Source organism: Spermophilus citellus (genome assembly GCF_964194105.1).
Source record: "Spermophilus citellus genome assembly, chromosome: 15".
In the NCBI taxonomy this organism is placed as follows: domain Eukaryota; kingdom Metazoa; phylum Chordata; class Mammalia; order Rodentia; family Sciuridae; genus Spermophilus; species Spermophilus citellus.
This window is the reverse complement of record NC_138195.1, coordinates 86704089-86726842: the sequence shown is the minus strand read 5'-3', so window position 1 is coordinate 86726842 and position 22754 is coordinate 86704089. Positions and strand designations below refer to the sequence as shown.

General features: G+C 47.5%; 1 protein-coding gene across 3 annotated transcripts; it reads right to left on the bottom strand.

Annotated features, from left to right (window-relative positions):
- Positions 1-723: 723 nt before the first annotated feature.
- On the bottom strand, positions 724-22534 carry BAG3 (BAG cochaperone 3). Of its 3 annotated transcripts, none has more exons than XM_081267999.1 (4): positions 22069-22534; positions 6700-7026; positions 4826-5227; positions 724-2105 (listed from the first exon to the last, which is right to left on the bottom strand). In XM_081267999.1, the coding sequence occupies exons 1-4, from the start codon at positions 22252-22254 to the stop codon at positions 1278-1280; spliced, it is 1743 nt and encodes a 580-aa protein (XP_081124125.1). In that variant the 5' UTR covers positions 22255-22534; the 3' UTR covers positions 724-1277. The 3 variants fall into 3 exon arrangements, with proteins under 3 accessions (XP_081124125.1, XP_081124124.1, XP_081124126.1); XM_081267998.1 differs by having other exon boundaries at positions 724-2108; positions 22069-22529; XM_081268000.1 differs by lacking the exon at positions 22069-22534 and adding an exon at positions 8118-8217 and having other exon boundaries at positions 724-2108.
- Positions 22535-22754: the final 220 nt, after the last annotated feature.

The following is a 22754-nucleotide window of genomic DNA, read 5'->3' as shown; positions in this document are numbered from 1 at the left end:
TCAGGCACCAATATTAAACTCAGTACAGTCATGAGAAATTCAGCTCAGGGACTCTAAAGTCAGCGTGCTCGTTTGAGTTCCAAGGTCTCAGGCCTTTCTCTCCCTTTTCAAAAAATCTAGCACATCTCCACAATCTGGGACCATGGCACACAAAGAACCATCTTCTGCCCTGGTGAATCCTGAGTACATCTGGCCCCTAACCCCAAAGGTTTCTAGGAACCCAGTCTGGGAAGGAAGATAAACCTTGTCCCAGTCTAGTTTGGTGACTCAGAGGTATCACATAAAGATGATCCCAAGGCTCTCAGAGCACATTTCCAATCCCCGTGACCTAGACTCCACAGAAGTTTGGCAATTGTGGAAACTGGCTTCCCTGTGTACTTGTGAACCATCCCGGTCAGTCCCATGGGGAGGCTAGAGAGCAGCCCCAGTCCAGGTGGGCAAAATGCTGCCCAGTGGCACCTCAGCCCCTGGCTGGCGGCCTGAAGGTGTGTGGCAGGCACATCCATAACCTGAGTCCACAACCCTGAGTCTTCCCAGGTTCCAGGTGTATCTGAGACTGAAAAGTGATCAAGATTCACACTCCTTAAGAGTTGGAGGGGTAGAGACATTAGGAGTCCCAGATCCAGCTAGTGAGTGTCGACCATTGATTCTGACTACAGCCAGGGACAAAAAATCTTGATGCCACCACTCTTTTCAATGTTTTAGAAATCACACACACAAAACTGAGTTATATAATTACTTTATTTCCCCTTTTTTCAAATGTAACATTATAGTTGTCCAACATACAGATATGACTATAGCTCCTTACATCTTATTCTATCTAAAAGTTAGATATTTGAACTCTGAGATGAAAATCATCCCATTACAATGGCAACATTTCTGAAAAATGGATTTCATATTTGTGTGATGGGAAATCGACTCCCCATCTACCCCCCAAAAAAGACTCCTCAGTTCAGAGCTACAGAAAGACAGCTCACAACCACAGTTAACACATGGTGCCCATGCACAGTGGGGACCCAAAACAATAAGCGATGGGGTTAAACTTCTGAAACAAGCAACTTCTTATTTATACAGAGTAAGAATACAGAAGAAAAGCTTCATTTTCCTTTTAGCCCTTTTATTAGTGTTTTGCCTCCACCCAAGTTACTGTGTACGGAACACCTACAAAAAAATAAAAACCACCTGACTTAAAGTCCCTGAAATGCATGCAACTTAAAACTCCCTAAAGCACACACAACAGTGCCAAGTCTCCAAGTCTGATTCTTGTCTAATGGGGACTATGGTGCGGCTGCTGGGGGGCCAGCTGAGTCCGTCGTGCTGCCAGGGTTTGGAGCTGCTGCTTCTTTGGCTTCTGGCTGCTGGGTTGCAGTTTGGGCTTCTTCATTTCCAGCACTTTTCTTCCCCTTGTCTGCTGCTGTGGTACCCACCCCCATGATCTCCTGCAGTGGTGGATCGGTTTCAAGGTTGCTGGGCTGGAGTTCATAGACCTGGACTTGACCTGGGACGTCGATTGCTTTCTGCTCAAGTTTTTCCAAGATGGTCTGAACCTTCCTGACACCATCTCTCCTGGCCTGACGTACATCAGCTCGTCCTTCAGGGTCCACAGAATCCAGGGCCAGCAGCTCTTTGGTCAGATACTCTTCAATCATCAGGTACTTTTTGTCAGTCTTCTTGCCTTCAAAGTTGTCCACGGCCTGCTCCAGCCCTTGCACCTTCTCCAGGATGGCTTCCACTTTAAGCACACCTGGATGTTTTGGGGCGACCTCAGCCTCTCCTGGTTTGGGGGGTGTGACTTCTGTAGGTGCAGGGCTGGGGGCTGCCTTCTCTTCTGCAGCCACATTCTTGGGGGAAGAGGGGACAGCAGAAGGGGCAGGGCTGGGAATTGGAGAAGGGGAAGGACAAGGAATTGGAGCAGAGGGAACCTTTACTTCCACCTTCTCAGAGGCAGGAGGCGGCTTCTGGGTAACAGGTTTAGAATCTGCCTCCTTGCGGATCACTTGAATCGGGATGTGTCCAGGAAGGAGATCTGGTCCAGTTGGGCCTGGCTTACTTTCTGGTTTGTTTTCAGGTGGGGCAACAGGTGGGGATTCTCGATGGGTCATGGGCTGCTGAGAAACAGAGAAAAGATACAGAGGTATTTAAAATAACTGGCTAAAAGTCACAGGTAGTTGTTTGTAGCTAGTATCAATTAGAAGAAAAAAAAACAACTATTTTTCTTGGTTAAGTTTAACCATATAAAAGATTTTCAAAGTCAACAAACAGCTTAAATAAACACGTGGTATTAATCATGTATCTGACCATACTATTCTCCAAGCTTCCACTAGTCACTCTGGGCTATTTGTCTGTTACACCTCACGTGCGCTGGAGGTGACAAGTCTTATGGCAAGGAAAAGAAAACCAATATAATTTTCAAAAATGAGAGTAGCAAAACCTAAGCTAACTGCTAAGCAGGGTTTGCTCATGGTATAGTCCCAAGTGAATCTGACTCAGGATGCAGACAGGAAGTGGCTGCCTTGGTCTGCCTCCTTACCATGCGCTCCCTACTCCCGGGTGACCTTTTCATCTCCTATTCCAGGAAAGGAATGATCTTCTGCTTTTTCAGACCTATGACAACCTAGTGGTTTCTGCCCAAACTAAGGTATTTTGTGAGAATAAGCAAGATACTCAAAATAGTTAACTCTAGGAGAATCCTGCTTTAGCACATCTGTGCTAGAGCCTAAAGCTCAGCTGAGCTGTGGTACCTCCCCAGGCAGAATTCAGGCTGTGCCCTCTTTCTTATGACTATAGTTGATAGCTATTATTTTTTAAAAAATGAACGATGCTCAAAACAGGAATACTGTGGCTCTTCTAAGTATACAAATGAAAATCTAAAACCTGTTTAAAAATCTCATATGCTCCAGTTTCATCAATGGGGAAATAAATATTGGATTATTTTATTTCTGAACTATTGCCAACTTAAAATATTAATTCTACTTTTATGTTCAGTTAGATTAATTTTTGAAAGCCTCCAAAAAAATGTTCTCTGAATAAGCTATAGAAAGGGAGGTCATAGCCAGGTACAGTGGCACACACCTGTAATCCCAGCAACTTGGGAGTCTGAGGCAGGAGTATTGCAAGCCTGGACAACTTATTGAGACACCACATCAAAATAAAAAATAAAAGGGACTGGGGATGTAGCTTAGTGGTAAAGTGCCCATGGGTTCAATTCCTAGTACCAAAAAAAAAAAAAAAAAATGATGGGGAGGTCACCATGATCCATGTAAAAACAGGATTAAGTACCATTTCACTAATTATGGATCTAATGTGATGAAGCCATCTCAACACCAGCATCCTTTTTTGACTGAATCTCTGGTCAAACTTTGGTCCTTACTACTCACGCACCCACCACATGGCCCTCTTTGGGTTTTAAAGGCAGTGGTAGTCTGTGTAACTAGTGACTTCAGCAAAACTTAGGAGAAGATGTCCTATGGCTCGTGATCCTTAAAAATGTCAAGGTCATCAAAGCATCAAAGTCTGAGGAACTGTTCTAGAGACTGGATGATGCTACCGCAGAACTCCCCGAATCCAGGCTGGTCTTCTATGGCTAGCAATGTCTTTTTTTTAGGAAAATATCTGCTGAAGTATTTAGGAATAGAGGGATGACATTTGCAACTAACTCTCAGACAGTTAACATATGTAGTTAACGTATGTAGAGAGAAGCAATGACAAAACAAATACAGAAAAATGTTAACTGATTGTGTGAAGGGTACATGGAACTTCTTTTTGAGTCTTGTAACGCTCTCTGTAAGGTTGATATTATTTCCACATTAAAGAAAAAAAACACCAAAAAAAATTTAAAAATGAGGGTGCTCTCTCCGTTCCAGGGCCCTGGACATGTCATTGTTTGTAGGAAAAGGATTACCCACATTCATTCACAGGGAGCTTCCTTTTAATTCACTGCTCAAGCTGCAGCCAGAGGGATCTTGGCTGCTGATGTTCTGCTGCTAGGCTGCTCAGTCTCAATGACTTTCTCCTCCTCCCTGACTCAACACCCCTGCTCCACTAGATGACAAGCAAGTTGGTGTCCAGGGCCTTCACCAGGCCAGGATGGTTTTCCACCCACTACGGCTGGCTGATGCATCAGCCAGGGACCAAAGCACCTGACCAAAAACTAAAGGTATCAGACACAGTTCCTGTCATAAGGCTCAGAGCTTACAGAGAAGATGAGGCTGTATGGGGCTGTAGCTCAGTGGCAGAGCATTTGCCTAACATGTGTGAGACACTGGGTTCGATCCTCAGCACCACATAAAAATAAACAAAGGCATTCCTGTCCATTAACAACTACAAAAAAGAAAAAAAAGAAGAAAAAAGAAAAAGGCACAGAATAATCACCCGATATACCATAAAGGGTTCATGGGAAGCACCATCAGAAGGATGAGCAGGTACCACAGAGAAAACAAGATTGACTGGTCTCTTGGGAGGCAGTAGGCGGGGAGAGGTCCTGGGACTGTACAGAGGGGCTTGCACAGTGGAGAAGGGGACAATTGATCTAATCAGGCTGTGAGAGTGTGGACAGGGGTGAGGTGGGCATTAAGACACCTGGTCTCAGGTATGAGGATGACAGCACAGGTCTCCTAAGACAGCCAGAGTGGGAAATGATCAGCTGAAAAGAGCGGCAGGGCCACAGCCCTTGTCCTACATTTCTGCTGAGGACCAGCGAGCCTCACTTTTCTCCTGTTGTGCCCAAGTTAACAAGGCGGGAGCTCACAGTACCCACAGAGCTCCTGGCCCCTGGATGGAGACATGCTTCCACCGCAGCAGTCTGCTAAGAACCGACTTCCCATACCTGGGGCCTGTCAACCATGGTGTGCACGCGGATGGGCGATGGGGAGTGCACTGGCGTGCTGCTTCTGGCTGGCGAGCCCTCCCGGCTGGACACACCCCGCACTGGTGACCTGAACGGGGAGGCTGCTCTCACAGGTCGGGGCTCCCACTCATCACCCTGGATCTTGTGATACACGGGCTGGTGGGTCTGGTATTCACCCTGCTGAGCCGGGTAGTGGGTCTTCTGGGCTTGGTGGAGGGAGGGCTGGGCAGCCGGCCGGGCCACATTCTGCTCATGTATCACTGGGATGGGGATGTAGCCCCGAGGCAGCTGGTGGCTGCCCAGGCTGCTCCTGCCAGAGGAAGGCAGGCTGGCCGAGGAGGATGAGGAGGAGCAGTCGGAGGCCGCTGGAGACTGGGACCGCTGTAAGAGACAAAGGGCAGAGGGTGTGGCCCCAGGAATGACCCCATAGCCCTGGCACACTAACCTTACTGTGCACCTACTCAAAGCTACACACTTCCCAACACTTTCCACACAGAAATGTTTCGATTTTCAAACTGGGGTGTTAAGGGCTGAGGGGTGGCCCAGTGACAGACTGAGTGCTCAGCAGGCATGGGGCCTGGGTGCAGTCCCCAGCCCCAAAGAGTAGCATTAAGACTGAGAGCTTCGGAATAAAGGGGCCTGGGTTCAAATTCTTACTAGCTCAATAGCTTTCTCAGCGTCATCTGAAATACAGATAAAGCACCCCATATATACACTGGCCTATCCTGACCAGTAAGTAAAATCATCTGTGCATACACATTGCACGCACAGGAGTGCCCCATCCATGTGCTGGCTGCCCTCCTCCACCCTTTGCTACTCATCTAGGGAGGGTGACAGCTGGGAGCTTCATGTGTCCCCTGTGAGGCCTGGGGCAAGCCAGGCCCCTTTCTCTTCTGGGCCACCTTCTATTCATCTAGAAAATGAGGAGGCCTTTTCCCCGTGTTGGTCTCTAAGGGCCTTATTAGCTTAAATTTGCCAAGATTTCTCTGATGTGTCGCTTTGATTTTTACAGCAAACACACTGCACACATAGGTGTTTCCTCTCCAAGGAAAGAAAGAACTTCCTGGGACGCCCCACTAACTATGACTTTTTACCCCCATGCAGGTGGTAGAGCTGCACAGAGCTCAGAGGCCATCATGACTCTGGGTACAGACAGGAAGTGAGGATTTGTGCTCAAGAACAGTGCCAGTGGGCACAAGGGGATGTTCTGCAATCAGAAGATAAAAATGGCTTAGTGCTCAGGAACCTCCTAGGTCCACTGGCCCACAAATCCCCACCAAGGATCAGATTGACAACTATTCTTCAGCTGTTGTTGCCCTGAATCCACCAACATACCCTGAAGTGAAGGGCTCTGGGCTGAACCTATCTTTGGGATGCTGCCTTTCTCATTCCTTATCTGGCTTTCCTTGTACACTGCTCTGAGGACAGGTATGCAGTCCTGTTTTCATTCTCTACATAGTTCTGAGCAGTTGATATTTATCCATAAGTATTGAACTAGACCAAAATAATACATAGCTCTTTCTGAAACAGAGAAGCCCAGTGTAAATAAGGAACATCAGAATTAGGAGCCAGGAGGCCAATCTTCAGGGTACCAGCTCGGCTGCTCTCTCCTTTACGCATTTGAACCAAGCAATTTATAGTTCACCATCTTGGTCCCATTCCTTAATTATAAAAATAAGTCATGAGACTCCTGCCCTGGGCACCTAAAAAAACGCCTGTGAAATGCTGGGGGATAGCATGGGACTGGGGTCCGCAACCATCTTTGCTTGGGGGGCTGCTGATACTACAGACCAGGCCCTGATGCCTGCCCATTACCAGTGCCTGGCCCGGGAGTGAGCCAGGCCTCTCCTTACCTCAGGTCCATGGGAGGCTGGGGGCTGAGCTGCTGCAGCTGCTGCCACCTGTCCACACTGTTTGTCTGGCTGGGTGGTTTCTGGCATGCTCCGAAGAGGTGACTGGGACCTCTGAGGGGCAGCTGCGGCTGCCTCAGTTCTGAATCGCTGAGCCCCAGGATGGGGATAGGCATGGAAAGGGTACGTCTGCCGGTTCTCAGCCCCTTCATGGAGGACGGGAATGGGAATGTAGCCTGGTCGGAGCTGGGGGTACACAGGGTGGCCTTCCCTTGTGGGAAGTAGCCTGGAGCCCTCCCGGGAAGGGCCATTGGCAGAGGACGATGTTTCCTAGAATGAACAGAAGAGAAACAGACTCATGAGAAAACAGAAAGAAAATACCCCCGAAGAGGAAATTGGTGCAGAGCCCTCTCTCTGCTCTTCCAGAGCAACTTGGGTCCCCAGCTCAGCCAGGGAGTCTGGCTGCTTCACAGTCCCCTGCTTCTGTTGAATATCCCCTCTTCTACAGCGGCTGCTGCATGGTCAGGCGAAAGCAGAGGAGCCAAGGTAACTGCTGAGCACAAGGGAAGCCCCAATTTCCCAAACTGGCAAGACAGGTTTCTTTTCTGGGTAACAATGGGGAGGCAGTATATGCAGGAGAGCTTGACTGTCCCCCAAACCTTCAGATAGGAAGGTGATCTCCCAGGAACAAGACTCAACTCCAACTACCAAATTACAGCAAGACTCTCAGCTTCCAAAAAAGGCCCAAGTTTCTCAACTGTACCAGGTTTATACTGGACCCAAACACAGACACAGTTTAGAAACTTTCAGAGAGAAGTAGGGTGGCGGTAGTGGTGCTGCCTCTTCAGAAATGCTGTTAGTACAAGCTACAAGGGAGGCACTCAAGATCACAAACAGCACAGAGAGGGAGTGAAACCCAGGGATTAATTGTGCTAGTCTTATGATACCAACGGACAATCTTTGCCTAGCCAAGCTTTAGTCAGACTCCTGAACCTTCTCCCAGGCCCATCTGTGCACTTGTAAAATCTAGTTTTAGCAAAAGAACTCTCTATACACAGTTACCAAATCCCCTCCTCTATGTCTGATCATCTCATTATCTGATGAGGTTCCTGTCTCCATCATCCCCAGGTGATTTCTGATCACCTGGACATCTGTAGCAAGAACGCCGTCACAGGTTAGTAGAATGTTAGCCAGAATCTCTCTTAGGCCTTGATGTTTCTTTCCTTTCAGTCATCTTCCATCCAGTGACCCTCACACTGCTCATTGGCTATAAAGTCCCCACTTGCCCATGCTGTGCTGAGAGTCGGGCTCATCTGCCCCTTACCTGCAGAACTCCATTGCAGTGATCCCTACTCCTAGCCCAGTGGTCTGCTTTAACAAGTATCACAGAATAATTTTTTCTTTAACAGAACAAGGCCTACTTGAACTAGGAGAGTTGGGGTCCCTCTCTTCTGTCCTCTCATGAAGTTCTCTCTTCAGTGGCTTGGCTATTTTGGGACCCTTGAGAAGGCCAAGTTCCAGATGTACCACAGAGAAAGATCTTATTTCAGACAACAAGGCTGGGCAGCCACTCACTGGGTGATGCCACCTCTCACCAAGCAGAGGCTGCATAACACAGCTACCAACCATCTCCCAAGCATGAAGAGCCTTCTCCAGAGGAGGGGAGCCACTGACGTGTGTCACTTGTACATATCCGAGTAGGTCAGGTATTAAGGAGAGAGGGCCTTGCTTAAGGAAGCAGCTCTCTGAATGGCAACCAGGCAGAAGACTAAAAACCTATGAGCTTTCGGGGTATATTTTCTATTGCTCAGAGTTGGTCAAAAGCAAGGACAGATCCCGAGGGCTGATGTATGCTTTGAGGGAAGAGACCATTAATTCCGCAACGTTTCCATGATGTTTCTATTTATGTAGAGGCTTGGACACCAGGTGGCTTCCAAGCCCATCAACTGCTTCTCTCCTGCTGAGACCTTGCCCCAGGGAGGGCCTCCAAAACACAGGAAAGGCAAGGGTGTCACTGTGTCCTTGGGGATATAGGCAGACAGGCACTTGGCACTCTCAGATTAGAATGACCACGTGCTAGGGCAGGAACATTATTTTAGCCTGCTTAACTCTCAGGTCACCCAAGAGCAGGGACAGCATCCAGACCACACATTCAGAAGCTGGTTCTTGCTATGAGACGGGCACCATAGAGAGCCACCGAGAGGTGCTGCAGGAATCCTCTGCTACTCAGTGTTGAGTCCCAACAGTCCTTTTGGGCAGTCTGTCCACTAAATGGATCAGCTTTCCTTCTAGCCGAAGTCAGAAGCCCACCCAAGTCCTCTGATGTGGTCTTTGCTAGCTGACTGGGCCCACTGCTTCTCTAACTGTGAAACAAAAAACCTCACCCCCAGTAACCTCTGGAGGAGATGTTAGTGGCTGGGAGGGTTCTAGCTTTCTAGACTCTTTATCTTGAGGAGATAGAAATATTCTCTTTTTCTGGGTGGTGGTAAATAGGTGTACTCCTGTGTAAAAATCTATCAAACTAAGTCAAACTGCACATTTTCCTAGAATCCTGGGTAGAAGACTGGAATTTGACGAAGCCATCAGGCACAAACACAAAGGCTAAAGGGGAAGGGTGGCTGGGGCTGCTTTTCTTTACAGTCCTGAGGTCCATGGCTCCTTGACCTGGGAGGATTAATGACCCACTAATGCTGTTTAATAAAATGCAAATGTTGCATCAGAAAGAAGTTCCAGGTGCCCCCTCCACTCTGGTGGGGTTTTGTTTAGAAAACTATTGCTTTAGGTGACTGAAAAATCACACCAACTTCATAGAACAATCAGCAATTCTACCTGAAAGAATAAAATTAAACCAAAAGTGACACTCCCACCCACAGCAAGGCCTGTGCTGGAGTGCTCACACCACTGCCTGAGGGCCCCACTCCGGCATTGCTACAGTCCAGTAGCAAATGACTGATTTTTCTAAGTAAAAAGCACTGCCTGGAGACCTATAGTGCCCACTGCATCTTCATCACAGTCAAGTTAAAAAAAAAAAAAAAAGAACACACCCCCCAAAAAAGTATAATATTATAATTCCCCAGAATATGACTAAAATATCTGTTTAGTCCATTAAGAGGTGTTCTCAAGTTCAAGCACAATTCTAGAGACAGTCTCTTGGTTACACCAGTATCCTTCAGATATGACTCATCCCCTGCTCCAACCTGACATCAATGGGGAGAAGCCACCTTCTAAGGGGTGGGGTATGGGTGGCGCTGGGTGATCACATGACAGGGACTGGGGTGCAATCACAGTCACCAAGCTGATGACTGCCCATCATCACTGAGACCTGCCTGCAGCTCAGCTCATTACCCTTATCTTTAGGTAAAAGGACATCAGGAATATACACAAAATCTAATTAGAAAATAAGTGCCCCAGGGCCTTCCACTGCTTATCTCACTAATTATTTTTTATTTATTTTTTTTTAAAGAGAGAGTGAGAGAGGGGAGAGGGGAGAGGGGAGGGGGGAGAGGGGAGAGGGGAGAGAGAGAGAGAGAGAGAGAGAGAGAGAGAGAGAGAGAGAATTTTTAATATTTATTTTTAATTAATTTATAAAATGAATTAGTTAATTCTTTCCCCTTGCCTGAATATTGCATTAAAATCTTCTGAGGCTTGTCTTAGGGCAACAAATAACTCCATGAGATGGCTGGGATTGAAAGCAGGAAAAAAAATACCTCAGACAAGCCAAAATTTTGTCCTGTTAAAAACAAGACATTATTATTAGAGAAAGCCTGGGGGCAGGTTTGGAGCACCTGACACTAAGGGGACAGCCAGGAGATCGGAAAGAGACTGCAGCTAGGTCTTGTTCCACCCAAAACCACCTGTGAAGCGAACAGCCTTATAGTTGAGACCTTATTTTCTCAACTATGAAGAGGCTGAACACCACCCTGGCTGCAGCCCTTGTACTCTAGGAGATGGGCGGGAAGCAGGGCTGGATGCCTGCCAAGCTGGGTACACGCACATTCATAGGATGGCCATACAGAAGGGCTGGCCTTGACCCATCTACAACTGATCCCCCGAACACTGAACACTCTGAACCCTGAAAACAGGCTCCCTCTGTGAGGCCCAACCCCACAGCTTTGGTTCTATGGCCACAGTGCTCTTAAAAAGTGGGCTCAAGGGCTGGGGTAGTGGCTCAGTGGTAAAGCACTTGCCCTAGCGTGTGTGAGGCCCTAGATTTGATCCTCAGCACCACACAAAAATAAATAAATAAAGGCATTGTGTCCATCTACAACTAAAACATATTTTTTTTTAAAAAGTGGGTTCAATACCTACAAACCTCAGCTCTCATCACCCTGATGGGAACTGAGGGTTATAGCAGCTCCTGGGGCTGCCACAGCACTTCTGATGATAGCCCTGGAGTCTTAAAGTAGGACACGGATTCTATTAACTGGGTTTTTAGGCCAGAAGAGCCTTCACCCAGGCCAGGCGTTGAGTTCTCTAACAACACTTCAAAACTTCTAAAACAAAGGAAAGAGGTGGAGGAAAAGAGCAATCCTGGAACTCCCCATGTAGCTAGGGCCTGGTCACAATTCAGCAGCTTGGCTCACCTCCATCAGGCAGGAGACTGGAGCACAAAGCTTTTATGTTAAGCACAGGGCTGAGCCTCAACATGCTACCACCACTTTCTGTTTGGTACAATGGGCGATAGGAATGAAATAAGTATTACTGTCAATTTGTTATATAAATAGTCACTTCTGTCCCTACAAGGAACTCTAAATTCTTTCAGTGTCCACCAGATTGTGATACGGGGTCTTTTCCACCACTCCCTTTGCTGGGTGGGGTAGATAAGAGAATGAGCAAATTCTGAATAATAAGCAAGGCCCACATTCCACCAAAGTCCATTCATTGGACCTCTAAGAAGGTGGAATTTTGTCCTGGGACTTCTGGTAAGACAGAGATCCGTGGCGGCCATAATCTCTGTGAACCAGCTTGAATCAAAACTGATGGGAGGTTTGCTCTGAAACTTGTTAATCATTTTATCCCAGGACTAATAAAATGAATGTCTCTCTATGTTTCTACTGGAGAGTATTTTTAGAAGATGAAACCAGCACCATTCCTCCTCCTCCTCCTCCTCCTCCTCCTCCTCCTCCTCCTCCTCCTCCTCTTTCCTGTTGTACTGGGGACAGGCAAGTGCTCTATCTCTGAGCTGTATCCTTAGCCCCTAGCATTGCTTCTCTTTGCAGCTGTGTCCAAATAAACAGGAATGAACAACAGAGCCCTAGTCTGCAAGCTGTCGCCCTGGGCTCCAATCCCTCCCTGCTGCTCACCAGTAAGGAGCCTGGGGCTCCTTACTACTAAGACTCAGTTTCCCCAGCTGTAAAACTCCTAACACTCTGCGAGAGGGGAGGTTGAAAGACATAAGTGAAATAAAGACGTAAAAAGGCTCTGTAACTTCAAGCCACAACCTGCCCTATACAGTCATGTATCTTCACTCCACAGATAGTTATGGATAGATGCAGCTTTCTCCAGCAAGGGGTAGGCCTGCTGTTTACAAAGCCCAGTTCCTCAGTGGTTCTTACCAACTAGAAAAGAAGCCTAATAGCGTTGTAGGCCATTTATCAGAGAGCCTTGAGGGCACTAATTAACAAGGATGTCATTTTTTCTGCTGAGAACTAACCTGGAAGAAAACACAGCCAAAAACCCCTCAGAAGGCCTCACCTCAGTACTCTTCCCTTTCCTTCAGGCCTGCAAGCTACTCTGGAGAAGGGCCTATACACCAACTCCCTGCTGGGAACCAACTGCAGGCTGGGGCTCCCTGCACACAACCAGAGACCTGGGAGAGAAAAGGCCAGGCCAGGCTGGGGCAGGGGGCAGTCCACAGGAGGCAGAATATCTGCAGGCATCTCCTCGACCTCCCTTACCAGGGCCCACAAGCAGTCCTCAAGCCAACTACGCACACTGGCAGCTTTTGAACATTTCTCCAATGGGGGAGAGGTCGGGGCTCAGAGCCAAGTCTCTAGCCTCCCCTCTGTCCCCACCCCCAGGAGCCTTCCTCAAGGATCCCACTTAGCAAATGTGGAAATGGATGGGGCCCAAGGTCACACAGGAAATGCACAGCCAGGCCAAGATAATCCAGCTCCTGTACTCATGGATTCATGGAAAAATAAACACTACCTACTTCCTCTTCAAAAAAAAAAAAAAAAAAAAAAAAAAAACAGAAGAGGAGAAGGAGCAAGGCACCTTTTTAAATCCATGTAAAGGTAGGAATCACAGAGGGAAAAGTACCTGAAATCTCCATACCAGGAAGCAAGATCTACCTGAATTTAAAGAGACCTGGAAGGGACCATCCTCACACCTGGAACATTTCCACAGCCTTCTCAAGGACTTGTCCCACATCAAAAGTGGACACACCGGTTCCATCTGCTAGATACCAACCATGCAAACGTTTGTTAGGCGTCAGTGTAGGATGACAGCAGATGTGCATTTTGTACAAAATATACTTTGCCAAGAGAAAAAGAATCTCCCATTTGTAAACAGCAGCTGGGGCAAAGGGAGACCCTCTTGGACCAACAGTGAGTCCCTTAGGGAGATTCCTAGGAATTCTTCTCCCTACCCTAAACAGCTTCTCAAAGCATTCTTCACACAAAAACCACATCTTCCCCCAGGATGATGAAGACAATTAGAAAACTCCTTCTTCCATCTGTGGGGACATCTTTGCCCCTCTAAGCTGGGTGCAGGTAACAGGGTCCATGGGCCCTTATTAAGATATCTTGGCTCTCCCCAGCTCCTAAGGATCCTGGTACCTAGTACCTTCCCGGCACTGTCCTCAGGGCTGTGCTGGAATGTCCAAGAGACAGCCTGTCCTCAAGGAGTTGGGCTGAGTAAGGCAGGGTTCAGGGCAGCTCCGTGCAGGAATCACCATCCCCAGGCCTGTCTCAGGTGGAGGATGAGGGATTGACAGGAGCTGGAGCTGGGGGCTGGCTAAGGCTCTAGAAGGCCTAACATTCTTCATGTGACCCCCTGGCTGCATATTGCCATCTCAAGGGACACAGCAAGGCCAGGGTTCTGAGGGCTGTTTAGACACAGTTAAGGTGGAGTCAGCTCAACTTGGTGCAAAGGGGATGACAGGAGGTCTGACTTCTGAGAGGCAATACTCAGGCCCATCTGAGAGCTAAAGGTCCTATGCATAGCCACATCTACTACATGGGGCAGCCAATGCCTATCTGCAAATACCCTCTCACCCAGCATCGAAGGCTGTGAACATCTCCAGGGACTGTGCATGTACCGATCCAGGTCCAGGCTTTGAACTAACCCCCTCCATGCAACATCTCCCTGCAGTCTCCCAACCCTATTGGACAAGTACAGTTGCAATTCCCATTTTATAAAAGTGGGGACTGAGGCCCAGGGAGGGTGAACAATTTAACTAAGCTCTCTAGAGCGTGAGTTTGTGTGATGGTAAGCTCAGCCCTTTCACTAGCTCTTTCCTGTCACACCTCTATGCTGTGTGGTTAACGTTCATGTGTGATTAACATCTCCAAACTCTTCTTTGTCTTCCTGGGGTAAATGCAGCAGGAAGGAAAGCATTTCATCTGGCCAAGCTGGGCTGAGGTTCAGACCTGGAACATTCAGTACAAGTGTGTGCTGGGTCAGGAAGCCACTGCTCTGCTGAGTCATCGGCCCGGCCAAGACAGGGCAAGTGAGCGAGAGTAAAGACACTGGCTCAGTTCTGAGTCACCACAACCTCAAGACTGCAATGGCGCCCAGCACAGGGCCTCTGGAGGGAGAAGACCCCATTCAGCAGCAACAACAGGGGCTAACCCTTTCTGCACCGGGCCCTGCTCTGGGGCCTATTCCACTGACCCAGGAGGTTCAACCCAGCAGCGAAGCAGCTGCCTTCTCCTTGGCACATGCAGGTGCCTTCCTCTCCCTCTTCCCCACTATCTGGGTTTTTTAAACCATTCATTTCTTCAGTGTCCAAGAAGAAATGTCTAAATTTTGAAATAGCTGCAATTCTACTTTAGTGAACACTGAAGAAGTTATTTTGAAATAGGAAAGGTCTGTTCTCCAACAGGATGCTAAAGAATTTCCAGTAGAAAGTCTCACCTCAATTCACCAGGGCCCAGCTCTGTGCTAGGAGCCTTGGGCAGCCGATGTGTTTACAACAGGCTCCTGACGCACAAAGGAGCAGGCTGCACTTCCAGGTCTTTCTGAACTGACAGTGAATAAGAAGTTCTGCATATGCGGCGTCTGATCTTACTGCCCACGACAAGAAAAAGAAATGAAAAAGTCTCCTTTCCCAGCGTCGCTGATCCCTGGCTGTGCAGACAGTGTCTGGCTGCTGTTGGCTCCCAGCCCCTCCCTCAGGCAGGCTGGCTGGAAGATGCTGTGTCACTGGTGGAAAACAGAGCTTCTCCAGATCCATCAGGATGGACTTGGGGAATTAACACTGACATCCTCTACGCAGAAAACAACATTCAAAAAGTGATCACAGGGACAGGCCTCTGGGGGGACAATTAGGAGCCCAGGACAATACTGCAATGCTGAGGAACCAATGGAAGACTTCCAGTGACATACACCCTCCACACTTCATCAGAGGCAGGCCACACAGTCAGCCATTAGTTTTTTCCAGCTCAGAGAATGAAACAGACGGCCCCAGAACCTACAACCGCCATATGAGCCCAAGGCAAAGCAGGGAGAGCCTGCTTCTCATTGGAAGGAGGTGGCACATGCTTCATGGAGGAAGGCATCGAACAGCACCCCTGTCCCTTATATGGCATTTAATTCTGTGACATGAAAACAGCAGCCCACCTCCTGAGTTAAGACTCAGGTTCAGGAAATGGGCCAATGTTTCTCATCAACTGTACAAAGATGGATTCAGGGCTATTTATTACCTGGGGTTGGGCCTGGGTATGAAGCAGCCTGGCCCACTAAAGGCAACTGTGTCTGTCACTCCTGCAGGATCCTAGGTGGGGGAAAGCTATTTCAGTCTTTCTGTGACCCAAGGCCAGGCAAATCCCTTCTCCAAGCCTGTTTTCTCAGGTATTAAGACATACTTAAGAGCTCCTACCTCAGAGAACTATCCTGAGGATTTAAAAAAGACAAGATCTATTAAAGTACGCATTCATATCTTGCACATAGGTATCAATATGTTGACAGACCAAGAAAAATCAATTCATCCTTTCCTAAGGAAATCTTTCTGATTAAGCTTTTGCAAGCTGCCTGGCCTCCTGAAAAGCTGCCAAGGCCCCAAGACATCTTCATAGAAATATGTGAAGACTTAGTAACACTAGATATCACACAAAGTATCACAAGTGGCAGGCAACAATGGAGAGACACCACATCTGCAGAACAACAGGATCTGGCATCTGGCCTTAGAAGTCTGGCTGAGTCTAAGTGGTGAGGAAGAAACAGACTGGGGGTGTGGAGCTGATTCACTATAGAGGGGAGCCAAGGAGGGGGCTGGAGAGTAATAGTCACATGTGGTGGGTTCCTGGGGGCTGATCTAAACTATAGGGTCTCAGAGGTTCCTAACAAGTAGGACCTTTGTCTTCAGCTTCCGGTGTTTCAACATAGGCCTCCGAAATATTTAAGAGCAGCATTAAAATGGCAAAACTTGAAGGAGAAAGAGCGGGTTTGTATTATGCATGGTTTCCTGTTTTGGATGGTAAACAACAGAACATCATTTTTAAATGTCAATAAAAAGTAATAAACATGCAGAGTAGTTTATATAAGGCAACTGTGTGTCATTCCAGAAATGAGGACAGTGCTAATCAAGCCTCACGGGTGGTATGAAGCTTTGTGACTCACCACCAGCCCTGATAGCATCCAACGTATAAGCCTTCCCAGCCCTGCCTAACGTCAAATGCCACCACCACTGCCACAGTCCCTGCACAGACTCTGCCCTCATAAAGGGGAATCTACTTCACAGAACAGGTATAAATTATACTCTCCGAGGTGCACTTAGTTCTTGAGTGAGCCAAACACAGGCTGTTCTTTAGAAAATGAAAGTCTTGGAGAGCCCGGCTCCCAAGATATGCGGCCACACTCTTCACCCACCCCCAACAAATCACTGTTCATCCAGTAGCAAAGGCATTTGTTCAGCCATGACTGCAACTTGCTGGAAATGCGAAGGAGAGAATGGGCCACTCATCTCCCGACTGCTCCGAGTCTGCTGAGACACAACCGCTTGCAATCGATCCAGAAAGAACAAAATGATCTCATCTTTAAGAAAATTCAGGAGGCTTTGCTGAACCTGACGCAGAATAAACAGCTCTCTCTGCTCCAATCATACTTGAAATACTCCCAATTTTCTCTGAAGGGATGTTTCTTTCACAGCACCTGAGTACAACCTGCCACATTGTGATGGCGAGTGAATGCTGGGAGGGCCAGACGGGAAGAAGGAGTCCCTGATCTGGCTCATTTCTTCTGGGGTGTGGGGAAGTTCAGGCCAAGGGACTGACAACCTCCCCACTCCCACACTGACACCTTGCCAGACACACTCTGCTGTGAAACTGTCTTAACCCTGTCCCTACCTCTGCCCAGAGTCACACTGCAGAAGCTCAGGCACTGGGAAAGTTTCCCCAAGGAAAGTGAAGGCTAGACAATCAACTCTGCAGGCCAGACGTGAAGCAGGCACGGCTGAGGGATTCCAGGGCCCACACAGGCTTGTATCACATCCCAGCACATTCCCCATCCCCCCACCCCTGTGCCAAATAGGATCAGGCCCTCGTGGCTCTCAAGCCAGTCTGGCAGAATCAGAGTCAACAGAAAGCTCTTTGGACTTAAGATTTCTGGGCACCACTCTGAGTAACTCAGATCCAACATGGGGCCCAAGTTCCTTTGGAGACTGCCAGCTGGGAACCCCAAAGATCCACAGAGCAAGAATAGCCTCGCTCTGTGAGGGAAGAGTGTCTGCCTGCCATCCAAGAAGGTATTCAAGTGACCAGAACTCAGAATACCTAGACTCTGTTTACTCATGGAGAATTGGAGAGTGTCTATAGGTGACCGTGCATCTCCAGGGGCCACAGTGATCACTAACTACTCTGACAGGAAAGGGGTCTGGGATCATACAAATTTGCTAGGAGATTAGTGGGAAGGCAGAAGATGCAAAAAATCAGAATCCAGGAAGACTGCTGGTGGGAGGCCCAGCTACTTATGAAGACCAGGCACGGTGGCTCACACCTATGATCCTTAGTCTAGAGAATAAAGCAGGAGAATCAAAAGTTCATGGCCAACCTCAGCAACTTAGCAAGATCCTGTCTCAAAATAACAAATACGGGGCCAGGATTGTAGCTCAGTGGTGGAGCACTTGCCTAATGTGTAAGGCACTGGGTTTGATCCCTGTCACCACATAAAAATAATCAAATAAAATAAAGGTATTGTCCATCTACAACTAACAAAGTATTTAAAAATAAATAAATAAATAAATAAGATTTGGAGGTAGCTCAATGGTAAGGCACCCTGGACTCAATCTTCAGTACCAAGAAAAAAACAAAAGAAAAAAAAAAAAAGGTGCTGGATGAAGCCAGTGTCTTTGCAGTCATGACACTTGCTTTTACCTGCCCCCTTGTTAAGAAAAGGGGGGGGGGGGCAGAAAAGACCTGCTCTAAACACTTCAGGGAAAGGTGGAATATCAACGTAAGAGGACAGAATTTAAAACTAAATAAAATACAAAATGCTAGTCTTTTTCTTCTTTCCATGAAAGCCATCTCTTTACCAACACAGTTAGATTATAAACATCCCGAAGCAGAATCCGCCCCCAAGAGAGCTTTCTTGTTTCCATGCTCGCTGAATACTTTTTATTGACTGGCAGCATTTCTTCTCCAACATGAGGATGCTTTTAGAGGGTCCACTAGTTCAGCTCCTCCAAAAGAGCCCTTTTCTTTAGAACCCAGCTCTTCTCTCATTATGCATTAGGAAACCAATTTCTAACATAAAACAACACGGAAGGATTTTCCGCTGTATTTAGTCTGGATTAAGGTGTGATTCATGTAAGTGAAACTGCATCAGTTGCCCAGATATTCTGTGACTATCAAAGCACTGTTTTGAAAGCAATGAAACCCAGACATGAAGCAGGAGCAGCCGGGAGGATCTGGCTCTCAGACTGACGTCAGTTTTCTCCTTATGTTTTGGTACCACACCGACAAATCCCAGGTAGTCAATTTGATTTAAAAAAACAAAAACAAACAAACAAAAAACCTCTCTTCTTGAATTCATCATATCCACTCATCAAAATCCAAGCAAACACAGCAGAGTTGAGTGACCCAATGTGATGGGGAAGACATAAAGATGCTCAAGAATTCCATCCCACATGCTTCAGTCTTATAAAAACTCAAGCCACTTCTAACTTGTGAACAGACACTGCCTGTTCTTAGTGGCTCCATACTGTTCTCTCCTTGCTATTGGTGCTACCTCTATGACCTTCAGAAACCCACTTGAACTCTCTGCATTTCTTTATCAATAAAATAAAGAGACTGAACCAAAGATCTTTAAGGAGTTTTGTTTTCTTTCTTCTTTTTTTTTTTTTTTAATGCTATTGTGGATTTTACCCAGGAGCACTTTATCTCTGAGCTATATACTCAGCCCTTTTTAATTTTTTGTCTTGAGATGGAGTTTCACCAAGTTGCTGAGGGTCTTGCTAAATCACTGGGATTACACCACCTATCCCAGAACTTTCAAGAACTTCAAAATTTTCACTGTGCTGGGTATGGCACACACCAGTAATTCCAGCAGCTCAGGAGACTGAGGCAGGAGGATCGCGAGTTCAAAGCCAGCCTCAGCAACTTAGTGAGGCCCAGAGCAACCTTGATATATATATATATATACACACACATATACATATATATATACACACACATACATATATATATATGCATATATATATATATGCATATATATATACACATACACACACACACACACACACATACACACATACATATATTTATATATATATAATGGGGAACTAGGGATGTGGCTCAGTGGTTAAGAGCCTCTGAGTTTAAACCTTAGTACTAAAAATAAATAAATAAAATTCAGATTTAAAAAATAAAATTCTGACCATGAAAATTTCAGATCAACTCTTCCAACCCAGCCCTTCTATTTTAGTACTTAATAGCTTCTATTTGTTGAGAACAGTAATTTTTTTTTCCCTTAAAAAGGCTTATGAAATTCCAGTCTAATCCATCCATAGGAAGATCCCAACTTGCTGGGTAAACCTCATGTTGAAAGCAAAATGACCAGGGCTGGGGATATGGCTCAAGCGGTAATGCGCTCACCTGGCATGCGTGGGGCGCTGGGTTCAATCCTCAGCACCACATAAAAATAAAATAAAGATATTGTGTCCATCGAAAACTAAAAAAAATCAATATTTAAAAATTCAAAAAAAAAAAAAAAAGAATCAAAGTACAAGCAATGTATGTGCTCAAACTTAATCTTCACTCTCAACAAAGGGTGCAGGCAGATTCTGACTGGCCCTGTGTCTATAGGAAGGACACCTCAAAAATATAGATCATTGGGGGTTGGGATTGTGACTCAGTGGCAAAGCGCTTGCGTAGCATGTGTGACGCACTGGGTTTGATTCTCAGCACCGCGTATCAATAAATAAAATAAAGGTCCACTGACTACTAAAAAAAAAATATTTTTAAAAAATATAGATCTTCTACACCTATGCACCCTGAAAGAAGAGGGATAGAGTACAAGCTTCACCCAATAAGGGGTTGAACAGACAGACAAAAAGATATATATAATTATGCCCATCCCAGATAATTACAGCCTCTTGTTCTGATTTTTAGGAATAAATATACAATTAATTTCTTGTAAATGTAAACTGCTGGATATACAATGCCTTACTCTTGGATACCTAAGTTTTATCAGTATCTTTAAGAAAAAAATAAAATGTGAGCTGGGAGTGCAGTGTTTGTCCAGTATTTGGGAGGCCCTGAGTTCTAGCTGTGGCACTGGCCAAAAAATGAAGTGCCTAAAAGTGAAAGTGAAGTGGATAATACAGATCTTTTTTAAAAAATAATGGTTATCAGCTCTTAATTGCTTTTAATTTTTTCCAGACACCAGTAATAATTACTCTTTAGGTATATTTATTTTTCCAAACTTTTTACTTTGAAAAATCGCTCAAATTTATAGAAATTATTACTACATCGATGTGTTAATTATAAAATTTTAACTATATTTTCAAATGAGCAGATTCAATCCAAAATTTTTAAATTATTTTTTAGTTGTCAATTTACTTTTTTTAACTTTATTTATATGTGGTGCTGAGGTTGGAACCCAGTGCCTCACACATGCTAAGCAAGAGCTCTACCACTGAACTACAATCCCAGCCCTCAATCCAAATATTTATTTTCAAATTTCCTTGCTCTTCATCCCAAATTTGTATTTTCAAATTTTCATGCTCTTGAAGGTATCTCTGCATATTTGAAACTGGGGTATATATTTGCTGCATTCACAAGAGTATCGCTCTTTAGTTATTTATGTACTGTGAACAAATCCTAAGTATTTTAATACCATAACAAGAAGGGGAATGTGTGCCATTAAAAAAAAATAATAATACATATTCTCTTTCTCTCCAGTGTGAGGCAATGTGGCGAGGCAGGGGCCAACTATGAGGCAGTCAGGGATCTCTAGCACAGAAACTGCCCGGGAGTAGAGGACCTTGTGGGTTTTTTGTTTGTTTCTTTAAACAAGTGACATTAGACTACCTTATTGAAAGCAGTTTCAAACAGTAATACAGCTGTAATTTCAAATACAGAAAGAATAAAAACTAATGAAATGTATTTATGCCAGTGTCCTGAGTCACTCTATGTCTGAGACAGAGTAAAGTCAACATAACCCTCAACCAAGTTGTGGAACTAGAAGGTGAAATTCCCCCAAAGTCCCCCCCACCCCTTGCCTGCGAGGGATTCTGGCATCCGCACAGAGGGATAGGGGGTGCCGCCGATCTCGGGACGCGAGGCCGGTTGGGGGGAGAGGCCGCGGCGGGGCCTGGCCAGGGCCTCGGCTGCTGACCAGGCCGGCCGCCCCTCCCGGGGCCCAGGAGCACGGGCAGCTCCAGCACCAGGCCCTCCGCCCCTCGCCCCTCGAACAGGGCGAGTGGACCCAGCGTCCCCCCGCGGGTCGCACTCTCTGGGCCAGCCCTCGGGGGCTTCTCTGGGCCCCACGCCTGTCAAGGGCGGGTCTGCAGAGGGTATTCGCCCGCGCGCAGCAGGACGCAACGGGAGCGGCGACCTACCCCTGCGTGGGGATCGCTGTCCGCCCCGAAGGCCGTGCGTCCGCGGTGGCCTTCGCAGACCTCCGGCGGTCGGGAGCCCTGGCGTACCCCGCCGGCCCAGTCCCCCCGCCCGGCCTGCTCGCCGTCGAAGTGAGGCCGCTGGTTCGGCTCACCTTGGGACCTTGGGGGGGCACGCGCGGGTCGTTCCACGTCGTGGTGCGACTGTTGTGGTCCACGAAGAAGGGCCAGCCGGTCTGCGGGTCGATCTTGATCTCCCAGCCGGGGGGCAGGGGGTCGCGGTCACCGGCGCCGTTGCCGGACGCCATCTGCACCATGGGCGAGTGGGTGGCAGCGCTCATGCTGGGTCGGGGTCGGGCCGCAGCGGCCGCGGGACGCTAGGTCGCGGGGTGCGGACACTTCGCCGCCGCCGGTGGAGCGAGAGCTCTGCGCGCCGCCGACGTGTCCGGGAAGCCGGCCCCGGGCACCTTTATGAATTAAAGGACGGGGTGACGTGGCCGGAGAGGGGTGGAAGTGTCTGGAAATAGCCTCCTTGCTGCCAAAGGGGAAGGAGGAGATAAAGGGAGGTAGCAACTGGCCGGCTAGAAACTTCTGGTCCCATCCAGAGAAGTTGGCGGCCGTGCGGGTTGGATGCGGAGCTCCGCCCTGAGTCATCGGCTATAATCGTGGCGCGGCGGGGCGGGGCCGAGCCAGGGGCGGGGCCGAGCCAGGGGCGGGGCCGAGCCAGGGGCGGGGCCGAGCCAGGGGCGGGGCTCGTATCCCCTCCCCTACCCCTTCCGGGTCCTCCCTCCCTCCCCGGAGCTGTCCCACCCCGGAGCTGTCCCAATCGCGTCCCCGCGAA

Coding starts and splice junctions, on each gene's coding strand:
- BAG3 (XM_081267998.1), bottom strand. CDS start 22,254: ATGAGCGCTGCCACCCACTCGCCCATGGTGCAGATGGCGTCCGGCAAC. Junction 7,027..22,068: donor TGCCCCCCCAAGGTCCCAAG/GTGAGCCGAACC, acceptor TGTTCATTCTAG/GAAACATCGTCCTCTGCCAA. Junction 5,228..6,699: donor CAGCCTCCCATGGACCTGAG/GTAAGGAGAGGC, acceptor TGTCTCTTACAG/CGGTCCCAGTCTCCAGCGGC.